At 41.3% G+C, this 15,435-nt stretch overlaps 1 protein-coding gene across 1 annotated transcript in view; it reads right to left on the reverse strand.

Annotated features, from left to right (window-relative positions):
* Window positions 1-15,435, reverse strand: part of KDR (kinase insert domain receptor) — a 30,481-nt gene that overhangs the window by 2,675 nt on the left and 12,371 nt on the right. Inside the window, exons 15-27 of the mRNA XM_059470283.1 lie at window positions 15,161-15,292; window positions 13,343-13,449; window positions 12,780-12,915; window positions 12,412-12,516; window positions 11,677-11,790; window positions 10,326-10,414; window positions 8,456-8,612; window positions 6,875-6,975; window positions 5,294-5,416; window positions 5,042-5,153; window positions 4,550-4,649; window positions 4,329-4,434; window positions 3,131-3,282 (exon numbers count right to left, since the gene is read on the reverse strand). Of these exons, the coding sequence (XP_059326266.1) occupies window positions 3,131-3,282; window positions 4,329-4,434; window positions 4,550-4,649; window positions 5,042-5,153; window positions 5,294-5,416; window positions 6,875-6,975; window positions 8,456-8,612; window positions 10,326-10,414; window positions 11,677-11,790; window positions 12,412-12,516; window positions 12,780-12,915; window positions 13,343-13,449; window positions 15,161-15,292 (1,534 nt within the window). The remainder of the gene's footprint in view (window positions 1-3,130; window positions 3,283-4,328; window positions 4,435-4,549; window positions 4,650-5,041; window positions 5,154-5,293; window positions 5,417-6,874; window positions 6,976-8,455; window positions 8,613-10,325; window positions 10,415-11,676; window positions 11,791-12,411; window positions 12,517-12,779; window positions 12,916-13,342; window positions 13,450-15,160; window positions 15,293-15,435) is intronic.

Here is a 15,435-nt window from a genome sequence, read left to right on the forward strand (position 1 = left end):
AAGAAAACAAAACAAAAAAATCTTGTGTCTATTCTCCACAACTTGGCTGCAAACCGCACAATGATATCAGAATCCTTTTATCTCTCTTCAGAGAAGTTAATCCTTTTGTCAAAACATATTATGCAAACTTCAAAATATCTATTTATTGAAAGGGATGAACAGCCTAGAAAGTGGCATATTTCTGACCTTTTGCTCCTGACAATATTGATCTCTGAGCAAATTCTAAGAAATGGCTTTGAGAAAACAGCTTCTTTCCTCATTTACACTGGAGGGCTTAACTTCCTGCAAGCTTTGCTTAGAACTATAATAAACAGAGAAGCCTGGAGCACAGACGTGTGTCTCTCTCTTTGGACTGCACTTCTGAGACCCCTGGCTGGACCTAGGACAACAACAGCAGAGTCAGCACACTGCTGCCCTTAAGCCGTGGGGATCAGGACAGGGAGTGCTAAATCTCTCTTGAAGGCTCTTCTCCAAAAGAAGCCCTCTGGTTCAGGAAGACATCCATAAAAAATATTGGACAAAAAAATAAAATTGACTCTCATGGAGATACTAACACAGCAAACAAAACAGCACCCTCAGCTTTCTGCCTAAGTGAAAATGGAATCAAATGGATGGTGTCCCAGTTAAACGGGGCAAATTTATGTTCTTAACAGCTAATGAAGGAAAAGCCATGGAGTTAGTAGAGTAACCTGCATCCACTTGAAGTGCAAAACTGGAGACAATTAAAAGCATCATTCCCCCCTTTTCCCATTTTAGCTATGCTGAATCCTGCTTATCTCCAATAGACAATTATTCAAATTGGTGGGGATTTTACAAGTTCCTTGAGTAGCCTGCTCTGGTACTCAATCACAATTCAGAACATTTTTCAAACATTAAATATTATTATTTATTAAATTTAAAAATATTAAAAGTATTTGCTCAAATAAAATTTGTCCTAATGCTGGGGACACAGAACAATCATTAAACACCCTCTTTGGAGCAAATTTTCATATACTGAAAACAGTTACTATATTCCCTCTCCATTTTCTCTTCCTAAACTTAACAAAACCAGTTCTTTCAAGCTCTCTCCACTGGCCATGTGTTCTGCTCCTTTGCAGTGGTATCTAATATATTTCCCATCCAATACTTTCAGGACCAAACCATCCAATGGACAATCTAGTCCATGCACTCTCCTGGACACCCTAATCTTGTACAACTAGAAGTTCATTCCACAACTGCCTTCTGTGTTTGGAAGCTCCCTGTGTGCCTGCATTAAATGCACACATAGGCACAGAACTGCACAGCAGTTTTCCAGGGTGGTGAGGGCTGAGAAGCCCAGCCTTGATCTGAATGACCTCTCAAGTATGGGAGACCCACCTCTGCTCAGCCCAGACAAGATTACTGTAATTTTTTCTTGACAATTCCATGCTGGCCATTTGTAGTTAATTTGTTTTCCTGTAGGCATTTACCATTACTTATCTGAACATTTATTCCAGGATGGTTCCTAGAATTCAAATTAAACTGATTGCAGAATTACACTTTTTCTGTTCTTTCCAAGAGTAGGCATTATCTTTACACTTTATACTAACTCTTCTATACATCACCTGACTGTTTTTAATGACAATCTTTCAAGGTTCAGAAATCGCGTATCTCTTTCCTATCCCAAATAGGGCAGATGTTAGGAGGTCCTGCTGATTTTAATTTATATCAGCAATTTAAAGATTCTTTAATATTCTCCATGTTTTCCCTGTGCTTGCTATCCTCCTCTAGCTTTGGTTTAGAGATTATATTTTTTCATAGTTAGTACTTTTGTGAAGATTGAAAATGACATCTCTGAACAGATAAATCTTTTTCACTACCAGCATAGCAAGATCCATGCCTACAAAATCATTTTCAGCTACCAGAACATAAGAATAAAGCCCCTAAGCGTGACTTAACCTCCTCACTTTGCCTCTTCTAACATGCTTGCTTTCACAATCCTGTCACAATGTAAGATGAGAGAAAAGAGATTCAAAGTCTCCTTAAAATGTCAACAGAGTGCTTTTACTTCTGCTCATAACAGGAAATGGGGACAAGAAAAGCCTTATAGGAAGTATTAAAAGTGGAAAATAAGTGTGATCTTTTCAGTGCTAAATAATGCTTTTTTTTTTTTTCTTTTAAACATGTATATTTTGAATTGCCCCACTACTAAAACATGGGGTTGAGAGTTCAGCTGCAGGGCTGTAAGTTCACCCAAAGTGTGAAATGCATTGTGTAGTCATTTCTAGGATGACATAAAAATGTTATCCTGTTCTACCCAAGTCTGTGGTGGTTATGATACAAGCACTGAGGCAGAGGGCTCTGCTTCATGGAAACCCCATGAAACCTGTGAACAGAGTCTGTCCCCACCCTGGTGTTCACATTGCTCTTTGTACCCTCCTTCTTCTGAGGCTGCATTGAACAACCAGGGCTCCAGCATCTCAGTGGCTGCATTGGATGGGAAAATTCCTTTCTCTCTTACATCCCATGCCAGAAGTCCTCAAAGGGTCCAACATAAGCCCCTGAAGTGCATTAGTACAAACTCCTCACTGGAAGGTCACCTCTGCCATGATACCTAACAGCATCTACCATTGGGGATGCCCCATGAGCCCCCAGAAGGAAGCAGTGCACAAAAACAGTGACAACACTATTTATGTCACATTCTCCTTGGCCATCAATTCATGAGCTGTTTTCCAATGTTTCACTTTAGTAGGATAAATGCCAGAGACGTTATTAATGATAGCTCTATCATCATTTATGTTCTTGGCAGCTGCAACACAAGAACACTGTGACCACAACCAAACTGGACCAGTAAAACTTTCTATATGTTCTGGTTCTTAAAAAGCAAACAACACATATTTTCATGGGGTTTGCTTTTTTTGTTTGTTTGTTTTTGAATGAGAATACCAAGTCTTGAAAGGGTAGCAACAATAAAAATAAATAAGAAAATCACTAACTGGGAAGGTAAGAAACTAGCTTTTGCCTGCAAAAGCTTTACAAATTCCTTCTTATCCCTATGGAGAAGGTTAAATATGGACCAGGCAGCTGAAGTCTCTTCCTTTCATTTTCCCTTCCCCCAGCATGAACAAAACCTTCCCAGAGGCCCCAGTAGGATGTCCACCATATAAAATACCTAATTCCTGCTGTGTTGTCATAATGGAATTTAGGATCACAGACTTCCTCTTCCTCCCTACAGGAAGCAGGTGAAGTTGGGAGAGAGAGACCCGAATCCTCTTCCATATTCAATGACACTGACAAAGGAAGGACAACGTAGTCTTTACCATCCTGTAGAATGCAGTGAAAAAACACAAAAATTAAATAGGCTACAGAGACACACAGACATAAACAGATACGTGCACGTACATGGAGAATGCATCAGCCCAACAGGGTGGGTGTTTTATTAAATTGTGAACATTATACCACCTTTGCAGGAGCAGCTACATTAAAAGAAGGAGGTGGTTCTTATCAATCTTCCAAGTAGTTTTACTTTTTTTTAAATAGATTTTTATATTATATACTGTAACGTAATATATAAACTGGACTTTTTATTGATGTCTTTGAAAAAATAAAGGTAGATCTCATTAATGTTTGAATCCCAATGCCACAAAAAAAATTAACCTGACAGTTTAGAAGGGCAGCGTAATTCCCATTATCACAGAGGTTAAAAAGGGAGAGTCTGTCTAGTATGGAGCACACAGCCAAATCCATCCTCCTTCATTCAGTGGGCTCGCATTTATGGCCCTGGCCTTGTCCACTTCCATAGTAACTGAAGAGAAACCACAAGGAGAGCTTGGGAGGGAGGCCCATGTCCCCACCTGGTTGCAGTGGGCTCTCTTACTGCAATGCCTGCACACAGGTCATGCCTTACCACATTAATTTGCACAGAGCAATGAAGTTCTTGTGTCCTTGTTTTCCAGGATAGCCATTTAAAGCATTGCAGCCCACACCCACCCCCACATACACAAAGATAACCATCTTTGGCACAGTAAGATCAACAGGAGCTACCTGCTGGAATGTGTCTGCAGCCTGCAGAGAAATCAGCAGCAGAGCAGGGAACTGAGCCTGTGCCACCAGTAGTGTCAGGGGAAGCTTTGCTGGCAGGGCAGAGTGGCTTTTGGTTACCACAACACAACCTCTGGGATCTCTACACCACAAGTCACTCTCTGCTGGTCAGAGACCCAGCTGCTGGTCAGCAATGGGGGCAGCAGAGGAAGCCCAGGCTCCCTGACAGCTCCATCAGACAGTACCCAGCTGTGGAATGCTGTGATGGCTGGCAGGACAGGACAGGTTCAGCCAGTGGTTTTAGCCACCAGAGAATACGGGTCACACACCTGACGGACATTGGCTTGCAGTAAATTCCCCAGGTGCTCCACCAGCTCTGAAAAAGTTGGTCTCTGCTTAGGATCTCCATGCCAGCAGTCCAACATTGTTTGGTACCTGGAATGACAAAACCAATTAAAATACCAGTGTGAAGAAAACAGCACCCATTTTTGCTCCTGCACCTGCTAGTAGTGTGGGGTAAATGTGGGCAGATGGAAGAAGAGTTCCTCACATTTCTGGTGTTGTATAGTCTGGTGCTCTCATTCTCGTTCCTTCTTTCAGTCTTCTGCAAAATTCCTCATCAATTTTCACTCCAGGGTACGGTGATGCGCCTAAAATGAAAACAACAGTAATTTTAATGCATTAGACTCTTAAATTCTGGGATTCATTTTCAAGCAAATAACTTGCTACGGTTTGTGTTAATAAGACAATTTGGTGTATTTGGATGTGTAAACAATTTATATTTATGATGGAAACAGCAACTGACTGAGTAAATGAGGCACATCATCACATACTGAAATTGCATGAAGAAGCATTTCAAGCCCATGTTCCTACATTTGCATTTTAAAGAAAATTTGAGTATTTTATTTTGATGGAGAAAATATACAGGAATTTTTTTTTCAAGAAGTAAAAAGAAAATGCTACAGAGGTTCCAAGAACACTTTGAGTGCTTTCTTCGGACTCTTTTGTTTAGAGATGGCTCAGTAAAATTAAAGTGACTCACCTAATGAAAATATTTCCCACAGCAGAACTCCAAAGGACCATACATCACTCTGAATGGTATATACTCTATCAAAAATGGTTTCCGGTGCCATCCATTTTAGGGGTAGTCTAGCCTAAAAGTATTTCCATAAACAAAATGGTATCAAAGTTTAGCAAAACACCAAGTTTCCAAAAATCTCTTTAAGGGAAAAAAAGAAAAAAGAAGTTCTGATTTCATATTGATTCTCTATCAAACAGATAATCTGAAACTTACATCTCCTTTCCTGACGTAATCCGGGTCTTTGTAGATGTCTCGAGCCAAGCCAAAATCACAGATTTTGACCACGTTATTGTCTGACAAGAGGATATTACGAGCAGCCAGGTCCCTGTGGATGCACTGCAAAAAGAAGTAAACAACTTCATGTGCTGCCTGTCGTCACAGCTCTGTCCACAGGGCTGATTTCTTTCACATATGTGCTCTCCTACCCTCAAAGGCCAGATAATTCTTAAAACCTTTTAAGAAAAAGAAACCTCAGCATCAACAGTTGCTGATTTTAAGTGCTTTTTTGATGGTCACAACTGATTTGGCTCAGGGAGACTTGTGTTCCCAAGTCCAAACATATGTCTGTTTATCCACTGTGCAGAGAGGGCCTTTGAAGTTAGCTAATTAATTATCCTAAGAAGCTAACACAAAACAGGTTCAGATCTGATTACCTTTAGATTTACTTAGGTTCACTCAAATCTGTGTACTCCACTATTTCTCTGAAAAACACCACACTAAAATGCTGACTTGATTCCAACACAAACTAATCTTTACTACAGAGAAAGAAGTCCACATCTCTACCTATGCAGAACAGCAGCTTAGTTAACAACCCAAACAATTCAAAACTCAAGCCTCAATAGCCTGAAGTAAAAAAAAAAATAATCAGGCTCTGAAAGTGGCTTCAGATTTAGTTAACAGCAGCTTAGTTAACAACCCAAACAATTCAAAACTCAAGCCTCAATAGCCTGAAGTAAAAAAAAAAATAATCAGGCTCTGAAAGTGGCTTCAGATTTGCTTCTACTATGGATTGAAACTGCAGATTCTGGAAGCAGGTATTTTTACATTTGCACATCAATTGGGATTTATATGAGAGGCAGACAAAAGTATGTTTTTAGAAAAAGACTGAAGTCTGCTCTTGAAGACTGAGCCTGCATTCTAGAGCAGTGTTGTATCTCCTGCTTCTATTTTCTATTCCCATTTCTAAGTGGTTTTTGTTTCTATACAGCTGCAGGCAATTCCTCACTCTTGCTGGAATTGTCATCCTTTGAAACATGTACTCTACATATTTAGCCACAAATCACAGAAAAATACTTTTAGAAGGAGAAAATGCAGGTCAGGTGCTGTTGACTGCCAGGGTGTCCTTGGCAAGAGATTCTCCAAGGAGTCACCCATATAAGTTTCACAGCTGAGTATTGTCTCTCCTCACATTGCCCTTCCAATCCCAATGCACAAGGTACAACCAACCTCCTCAGAGCAAAATCCTTCACTCTTTTTTAGCTCCTCTTACCAGGGATTTGTCCCTAATTCCTTCAATTGTCCTTTTAAGTCAGTTCCCCTCCTCCAACTACTTAACCATTCCTCTATGAACTGGTGGCCCATAAACCTTGTACAGATCACTAACATTTGTGTCAATAAATGCATGGGCTGTTTCACTCTGTAGCATTAATGATTTGGGAATGTCTCAGAGCAAAAAGAAAATGTTGCGGCTGACTGCCAGTCCAAAGATGAACATGCTGTTTCCTTCTGTAGACCTACAGCTTACTTCCTGCAGTCAAATAAATAACATGTCACTCTTCCTGAGAAGTCCCTTACTTTGCGTGAGGCCAAGAACTCCATTCCTCTTGCCACCTGGAAGCTATAACAGATGAGGTCCTCCATGGTCAAAGGGTTCTTGCAAAGGTCTTCAGGACCAGCTGCAAAGAATCAGATGACAGTCAAACATGCCCTTTGTCACTGATTTCACCAATAACTGCTTGTTAGGTAAAAGTCCATCCGAACCTTATGCCACACTGGACTGGAAGAGCAAATCAAGCACTTTTTTTTTTAGCTATATAATTATCACTAGCAACCCATTTTACATCAAACTAGTCTTGTGCAAAATAAACTTCGAGACAACGGGTTATACCCTAGGTCTCCTTGTTTATGTCCAGAGGAAAGATTTGCAAAACAATCCCAAAAGAAAAACAACTGAAATTCAGCTCACAAATTCCTATGACAGTAAAGTTTTCTCTGGTTTCAGAAGATGAATTTAGAAACCAGGAGAGGGAGGCCCCACCTAGTCTTTATGAGAAAAGAATATGCCATAGGGAGAAGGACTTTGATTTGGCAAGAAGCCCTGCTAATTTAATGTAGAAGAACCCTAACCTCATCATCTGGTGACCTGGAGGAATAATGTACTCAAATATCCAAAGATAGCTAGGCATTTAGTTCCTGCTGAGATAAACAACTCTGAGACTTTGTTCAGCTTTTGATTTGAAGCAGACACCTACCAAGAACTACAACACTGGTGGCTAAAACCCTCACCATAAGGGCTCCTTCAGGTCTTCATACTTCTTGTAATGCTCCAGCTCAGAGGGTCGATGTTTACCCCAGGACATACTGGAAAGGGACCAAGATGGTGTGGAAATGCGTGAAGTGCATGCCTGACATTACCTATTAGATTGGATTGAAACTGCAAGATCATTCTCCCTGTTCACATAACTGATGTATTCTTTGCACTAAATGATTTTTAGTAGCAGTAGAGAAACAGAAGTAGAGCTTTCCTCATAACTAGTCTGATCTCACCTCTCACCCCTAGGTGAAATTAGCAGCCTCTGAAATGGCAGCACTGAGCATTTCATGCTGCATCTGCCAAAGGAGAACATGGCAAATGCATCAGTGAAACCACTGCAGAGGATATGTACATCCTGGAGAGGCTTTGAATGAGTGGATAATTCAGGCTTCCTGTTCCTGACAGACCACCTGGGCAGAGGGAAGGCAAAGCAAGCTCTCTGCTAATAAGCAGTGAATCAATTAGCGTTTCACAGTATTTAACTTTTGGGTAGACATTATGGAAGTTCAGTAGGCATGCTGGTGCATCCCTCTCTGCACTGCCTTCGGAGTTTGTACTCTGCAACTTACCCTCAAAATATTGGGGTATTTAATAGACATTTCTCCAAAAACTTCACACTAAAAACAGACCCTTTTCCTACAGGACATTATCTGGGGTTGGGCTGAGGGGTTTGGGATGCTGATCTAGATAATCTAGTATAGATAATACTCAGGAACTTTGGACATCCAGAGAATATCCCACACACAGTTTTGAGGGAGCTTTGGAAATCACACAGTCCCCAGTGTCCCTCATCAGCCCCACCAATGGCACATGCTCCAGCACCAGAAGAAGATGTGTCCTACCATCCTCCTCTTCCACGTCACTCAGGGACCGCTCCTCCACAAAGCCGGAGCTTGCGGAGCTCTGGCTGCTCGTGATGCTGTCCAAGCGCTGCTTCAGGTCAGAAGAGACATCACCAATGTAGTTCTCCTTCCCCTGCCTAAATCTGGCACATTTGGTCTAGAAATATGAGAGGAGGGTGAGAAAAATCAGAAGCTGAAAGCATGCCAGAAGATTCTGCTGGAGAGGCAGTGATGCTCCCTATGGTCTGTGCCAAGGTCACTGGGGAAGGCAAGGAGAGCAACCAGTGAAGGCATCATCAGCTACCCTGCTCCAAGGCAGTTCTGGTTGGGGCGCCAGGCTGGTGCACTGATGGAACCAGCAAAACCCAACCCATGGCCATGCAGGTTCACCAGCTGGAGCACCCTCTGCCCCTCCACAGCACAATTTTCTCCTGCTTTCACAACCTCCCAGCCAAACCTCAGCAGCACCTCCACATGCAGGTGACTAAATGCTCACTGAGGAGCTGGTGTCCTCAGCCCCTGGTGCCCCTCGCTTGTGAAACACATGTGGATGGATGCTGCCAAACCCTCTGGTACACTTCAGCCTCTCTGTACTGCTATGGCTTTACCTCCTGCTGCTGCAAAGGGCCTTCTGCTAAACCTCTACCTTGGCCAAAACCCTAATAGCCATCAAAATCTGACTTATTGCCTTCTTTCCCTAAGCCACTGCATGCCTCTAGGGAGGACTCCAGCCCAACAGGTATCCTCCAAAACATTTCCATTTTCTCCTGCTTTGGTTTGGTGGTGTTTTCCCTGGCAGGGCTGTTTTTTAACACTGCCAAATCCCATTCCCACTGCTTGTGTAAGCAAGGGTCAGCACTCTCATCAAACCCTGCCTCTTACTTCAAGGCCTCTCAAGATACTTGTTTATCTTTTTACCTCACAAGAAGATGCAGCAAGTTGCCTTTGCCAATACAAAATAGTAAACAATGTCTCCAAGGATAAAGAAAAATAACCCCCTGGAGAGCCAACAAGCAGCGGGAAGAAGCTCTGATCTAAACACAGCAGCTGCAGGAAGGCTCAAGCCTACCAACATGGCAGAGCACAGCCCAGGGGCCTCCCTCTTGGCTAGGGGTGGAAAAGGGTAGGTCCCCAGGGTGACCCTGAGTGCTGGGTGCACACAGCCAAGTTCTTCACACAGCAATCTGACTCTCAGACAGCATGGATCCTCCAGATGGATGCCCTCCATAAATAAGAGTTCTCTCAGAGGCGCCCAGAAACGAGTTTGAAAATGCCAGTCCCCATCTTCCTACTTCTTTCAAATCACGGTGCTGTAATGGGGCTCCCTTTTGCAAAGGACTCAGGGGTGAAAAGCTGAATGTAAACTCATGAGCTGCATCAATTATCCAAAACTATTAAGAGCAGAAGAAATGTGCAGTCTCGTTCAGCAATGAGCCAAGGGGACAGTAGAACAGATAATCATGTCACAGCAGATACCTATGGATATCTGAGGGATATATACACTAAGCAAGGAGTGCAGTTATTTAAGGTGGTCTGGAGCTTAACTAAGAAAGGAAAAAATTCAGGCTGATAATCAGAAAAAACTTCCTGAAAGATACAGCCAAGTGTAGAACAGTCTGCCAAAGGAAATAGTGGAAGCCCAGTTCCTTTGCACATTTTAAGCTAACAATAACAAAACAACTACATTGCAGGGGCCAGGGGAAAGACTAAATGGCCTCTGATGTCTTTGCCATCTCTCATTCCCATGGGAAGTGCTAAGACACTCAGTGTCCCCAAGGACTGCCGCTGCAGTCTGCACTAGAAAAAGAAACATTGTGTGTGGAAAAAAACCACCAAACCAAACATTTCACTGTCAACCTTGACTCCTCACCTTGTACGGGATAAATTCACTCCTCTTGCTCCGTAGGTAAGCGGACAGATTTCCAAACTTGCAGTATTCCACAATCACCATGAGTGGTCCTGTACAACGCATAAAGCAATTAATTAGACCATTTATATCCCACCTTATCTCAGAGCATAAATTCTGCCTAGAAATGCATACAGTTCAAAGAGCATTCCAATAGCCAAGGGTTCTTTAAAATATCAGTAATAAAAAAAAACCAATCTAATCAATGCATCAAAATTATTTATTTTTCTGCTGTTATCTGCACATAATTTTGAAAATTGTGGGCTTAATTTCATATGTCAAAAAGTATAGTGGTGTGCTTATATTTGAAGTGCCAATAACAGCCAAACTAATTAACATTGTAAGGAAGCAGCATAAATATTTGAAAGAGCTTCAGTGCAATTACCCTCTGCAATAGAATACACATGTGATTATCCCTGCATTTTTCTACAGGTGATTAAAGTACTAAACATTTAAAACTGGAAACTTGGTTTTAGACATAGATGCCTTAATGTACAATCTAAATATGGTATTTCATGTTCAAATTTATTGCATAAAGGCATTTGCTATGGTGATACATTTTCATCCTAGGTTCTACGTACTGGCCATCTCTATTTTATTATGGAATAAACAAGGAAATAAATATTTTTGGATTATGTTTCCTTCAACTACTGACTTCTGTCACGGAACTTTACAAATTAAATTTTCATCCCACAGTAAGCCAACAAGTCAGATTCCCTGAAAAATTATTACTAAGTTACTTTACATTGAATTTCTTCCAAATTAGTTTGTAGAGTTTGTAGTACTGGATTTGCTAAACAAAACATCTGTCTCTGATTATAAAGTGAAATAGATTCATCCACCCAGAGCTGGACTCCAAATTGCATTTTCCCCTCCTACACACACACACACACATGGGCACCAACAGCCCATCCAAAGACAGAGAGGGGAAGTCCCAATTTGCAGTCCCCTGTAGCTGGTGACAAGAGTAAGAGTAACTTGTTAAATCTGATATTAGACTTAGTTTGGAAGTCTGTTACACATGGGCTGCCCACCATAAACATGGATCTCAAGTACAGAAAAGCAAAGTGATAGAATAAGTAAGGGATGGAGATGCATGGCCCTTATTCCACCTTTATTCCACCTCTGGACCTGCTCTATCAGACTTTTGTATGTGTGTGTGTGTGTGTGTGTGTGGTGTGTGTGTATGTGTGGCATGTGTTAGAAAGAACTACTCTTTCCAGTCTTTAATTTTGAATTTCAATTGTCTGTGCAGCAGACATGGTAGAAATAGGGTTTTCATTAGCACCTTCTCACCCACTAAGAAGTCACTCACCTCCTGGCTTTGTGCAGGCTCCAAGTAAATTGACAACATTGAGATGATGGCCAATATGAATGAGTATCTTCAGCTCTGACATGAGTGCTCTGTGCTCACTGTGGGTTGCCCCTTCTGCAGAGGAAAAGCAACACAGGTCAGGAGCACCCCAGACAGAAAGGTTGTGCCCTCCTCCCCATTCTCTTCTGGTATTTAACCAGCCCATCAAGTGAGGAGCCTTGCTGGCTGGTAGGCTGTGTCAGCTATGCCAGTACAGCACGGGGTGGAATACAGCCCCCAGCTGCTGGCAGCCCCATTCTGCTGCCCTATTACATCTTCTTTCAGAACAATGTGTCTGGGAACCACACATTTCATTTTTCATCTCATTTTGTGGCAAGTGTGAGGCAGTATAATATGATTTAAAGTGAGGAGAAAGCTATTCCAAACTACAACTCAGTTTGGAGCGTGCCTAAGCCATTGTCTTGAGACTTGCAGAAAGCTCCAACAAGGATGCATAAGGGACACATGCAAATTGATTGCAGGAGCAACTTTGCATTCTGAACTTCAGTAGAATTATAAAGCAGTGGCTAGGAAAGCACAGCTGCATTGCTTCAGTTATCAGTGAGGAAAAGGCATATACTTTTCCTGATAACAGCCATTAAGCTTAACTTTTACAACAATGGGTACAATGGTTAGAGTGTTGACAAATATCCCTATATTGTATATTCAAGTTGAAGTTCTAGTCATTATTTTTACCTTTAAGCATTTTCACTGCCACTGTTTTGCAGGTAGCAGTTTTGTCAATCCCAAATGCATCTGCTTCTATGACCTGGCCAAAAGCTCCACGTCCAAGAGGTTTACCTTGAAGTGAGAACACAAACATATCTGCTTGACACAGCAGGAAAAAGTTGTAGAATAAAAAAGCTACTCCAAAATGTGTTAATGAAGCAAAAATTAACAAGAGGACTTAAAATGTAGAGAGGATGCACCATATCCAATGGGAACACAGAGCCCACCCAGGGATCATGCAACAGAGCAGTCCTGTGGGGAGCCAGGACCCAAAACACCCCCCAGCACGGTGCTGGCTGCAGGATCACGAAATGGCTCATGCCATGAAAACTCACCTAGCTTGAGCCGGTCTCTGGGAAACTCCCACTTGCTGGCATCATATGGGAGCCGCTCACAGTGCTCGTCTATAGGGACTTCATCAGGATCCATGATGATTGACAAGTAGCCAGTCTTCATGTCCCCTCCATTGGCCTGGAAAATGGTATTAGTTGCAGTTGCACAGTTTTTTGCTGGCAATGTGCAGGCAAAATGCCATTTTCTCACTTTAGGGTATTTCATTAGTTCCCAGAAATGCCAGGCTACCATTTCGCTACACCATGTCATCATGAGTGTCATCATTGTTAATTACTTGCACTTTTTTTTTCTGTCTCTCTCTTTTTCTTTTTCTTTTTTTAATAAACAGAACCAGATGAAACATTTTTCTCTTGCAAGGGCCTGTTCAATTAAAAACAAATTTCTGCGCCCCCGGTTCCAGGCAAGAATGTTATGGCATGGAGAGAAAAAATGTGTCTGTTGATTTAAGAACAATGGAAAGAAGCAACACAAAAGGCCTCAAGTCAGCTCTCATTTGTCATGCAAGACCAGTGCTGATAGGATGGTATGAGAATTTTTTCATTACCCGCTTAACGGTCCGGAGGATGATTACAAGAAGCAACCAGAAGAACATGGCAATCACTGCAGTGCCAACGAGGATAATGAGCTCCAGATTTGTTTTCTCTTCAGCGCCTGGGAAGAAATAAATGAATATTTGAGTGATAGTTGGAAGCATATTTGTTTTGTTCATTCATTAAAGTAAAGAATGGAGGTCCTTGTTCTGAAGGTTCGTTTTAAAAGTGCAACATGGGGCAAGGAAACGAAAGCAAAACAAAACAAAAAGCTTGGGGGTTTATGTTGGAATATTACAGTTCCATGCTGTTTTACACACCATCACATTTCTCAGCATCAACTTTGCTCCAAAGACACTGTCTGGACCTTTGGCAAATATAAAAAGGTAAAATCCACATTTTGGAAAAAAATGTTTTTAGAATTAAAAAAATGTTTTTAGAAAAAAATGGTTTTAGAATACCAAAAAGTATTCTTTTTATTACTCTTTCTTTAGAAACCAAAAAAAACACCCTCATCATATAGAAAATAAAGAGCTGCGAGAATGACCTAGAGAACAATCTCTCTCTTGTCTCTTGACATCATTCAGCTGGGGCATGAAAAATGTGGTTCTACAAGAACACACGATAATAAGGTCTTATTTACAATGTTCCTTTTCCCATAAAATAGTGGCCAGCAGATACCATTTGAACACCTTTTAGTGCACTGACACAGGTCTCCTCTTCAGCCCCTCTTTGCCACATCATGCTCCTGTATTTCATCTCTTGCACCACTGAGATTTTCCTACACTCCATTGCACGACCCCCATGAGCAGCACTATAAATTTTTTGGAGTTAAACAGTATGTCCTACACAAATTTCAAACTTCTACAGATGTGCCCCAGCAATATTTACCACATCAGCTGAAATCTACATCGACATCATCTGCAGATAATTTCCACCCCATTTAAACATTTTGCCCAACATCTAAATATCCTAAAGGGACCTCTAAGAACAACATGATATTGCTTTAATTAACTTAATGGTATGGATCAACCACCCTGACTTTTAAAGACAGAGGCGTACAAATGGCTCAGTGACTGAAGTATGCAAATGTACTAATGAATGAAAGGATGAACTAATATCAAGAGCAAGGAGCTTTTAGTTTGAGGCTTCTTGTTGCAACTCTGAGTGGAAAGTCCATCATGGAAAGTCCATCAGCTATCCACACTGCAGACTAACTTCTTGCTACCATTTATTGTTTGTCATTGCAACTTGTATTTTGGTGTGCCACAATAGGACTAGAACAAGTGAGAGATGGGTCTCACAAATGATGCTTTCAGATGGACCAAGGCTGGAGTCCCTAAAATCACTACCTGTTTCACTAAAATGAGACAGCAATCACAACAGACTGCAAAAAGTCTTCACTATGTTTTCCTCAGATCCTGTGAAAGTAATTACATAATTTCAAAAGGTACAACATACTATGCTAAAAAACATGGTATGTCAATTATGTTACCTAGACAACAGAGATGCCCCAGGATAGCTGCATGTTTACTTGGCTCTGTTTTATGGGTTGCACTTAATATAGATTGGCAGAGTTTTCACTGCAACCACAAGTAAGATAGATTCAGTTTTTGTTGAAAAGCCCTAAGCAGCATGGTGGAGAAAAAAGCATCAACCTCAACAGCTATGATAGCACCCAGTTTCAGCTTGATAGGAATGGTCAGCACTTTTCACAAATTTCATATTTTTTTCAGTATGTTTTCAGATCTCCCATCAGGATAGCCTGTAGATTTTTACTTCTAGTTATTCTAAAGATTTTGTGCACAATCTGGAAAGAAGCTAACACCAACCTTCCACTGAAAAATAAGCCACAGCTTTGCTGCATCCGAGGACATTGCAGGCAAGGCAGGTGTACAGCCCTCCATCTTCTTTCCTCACTCTGCGGATGGTTAGTGTTTTGTTTCCATCTTTCAAAACAATACCTGGGGAAAAAAAATTATTCTTAGTTTTGCTATTTTTATGCCACTTTTGTTAGGAATTCAAAACAAAACTTTTCATGGTGAAAATCAGCAGTCAGTCCCACAAAAGAAAGCCTTTTGATGATAATAGCAAATGAGCAATCCTC

Source organism: Ammospiza nelsoni, chromosome 4 (assembly GCF_027579445.1).
Source record: "Ammospiza nelsoni isolate bAmmNel1 chromosome 4, bAmmNel1.pri, whole genome shotgun sequence".
NCBI lineage: Eukaryota > Metazoa > Chordata > Aves > Passeriformes > Passerellidae > Ammospiza > Ammospiza nelsoni.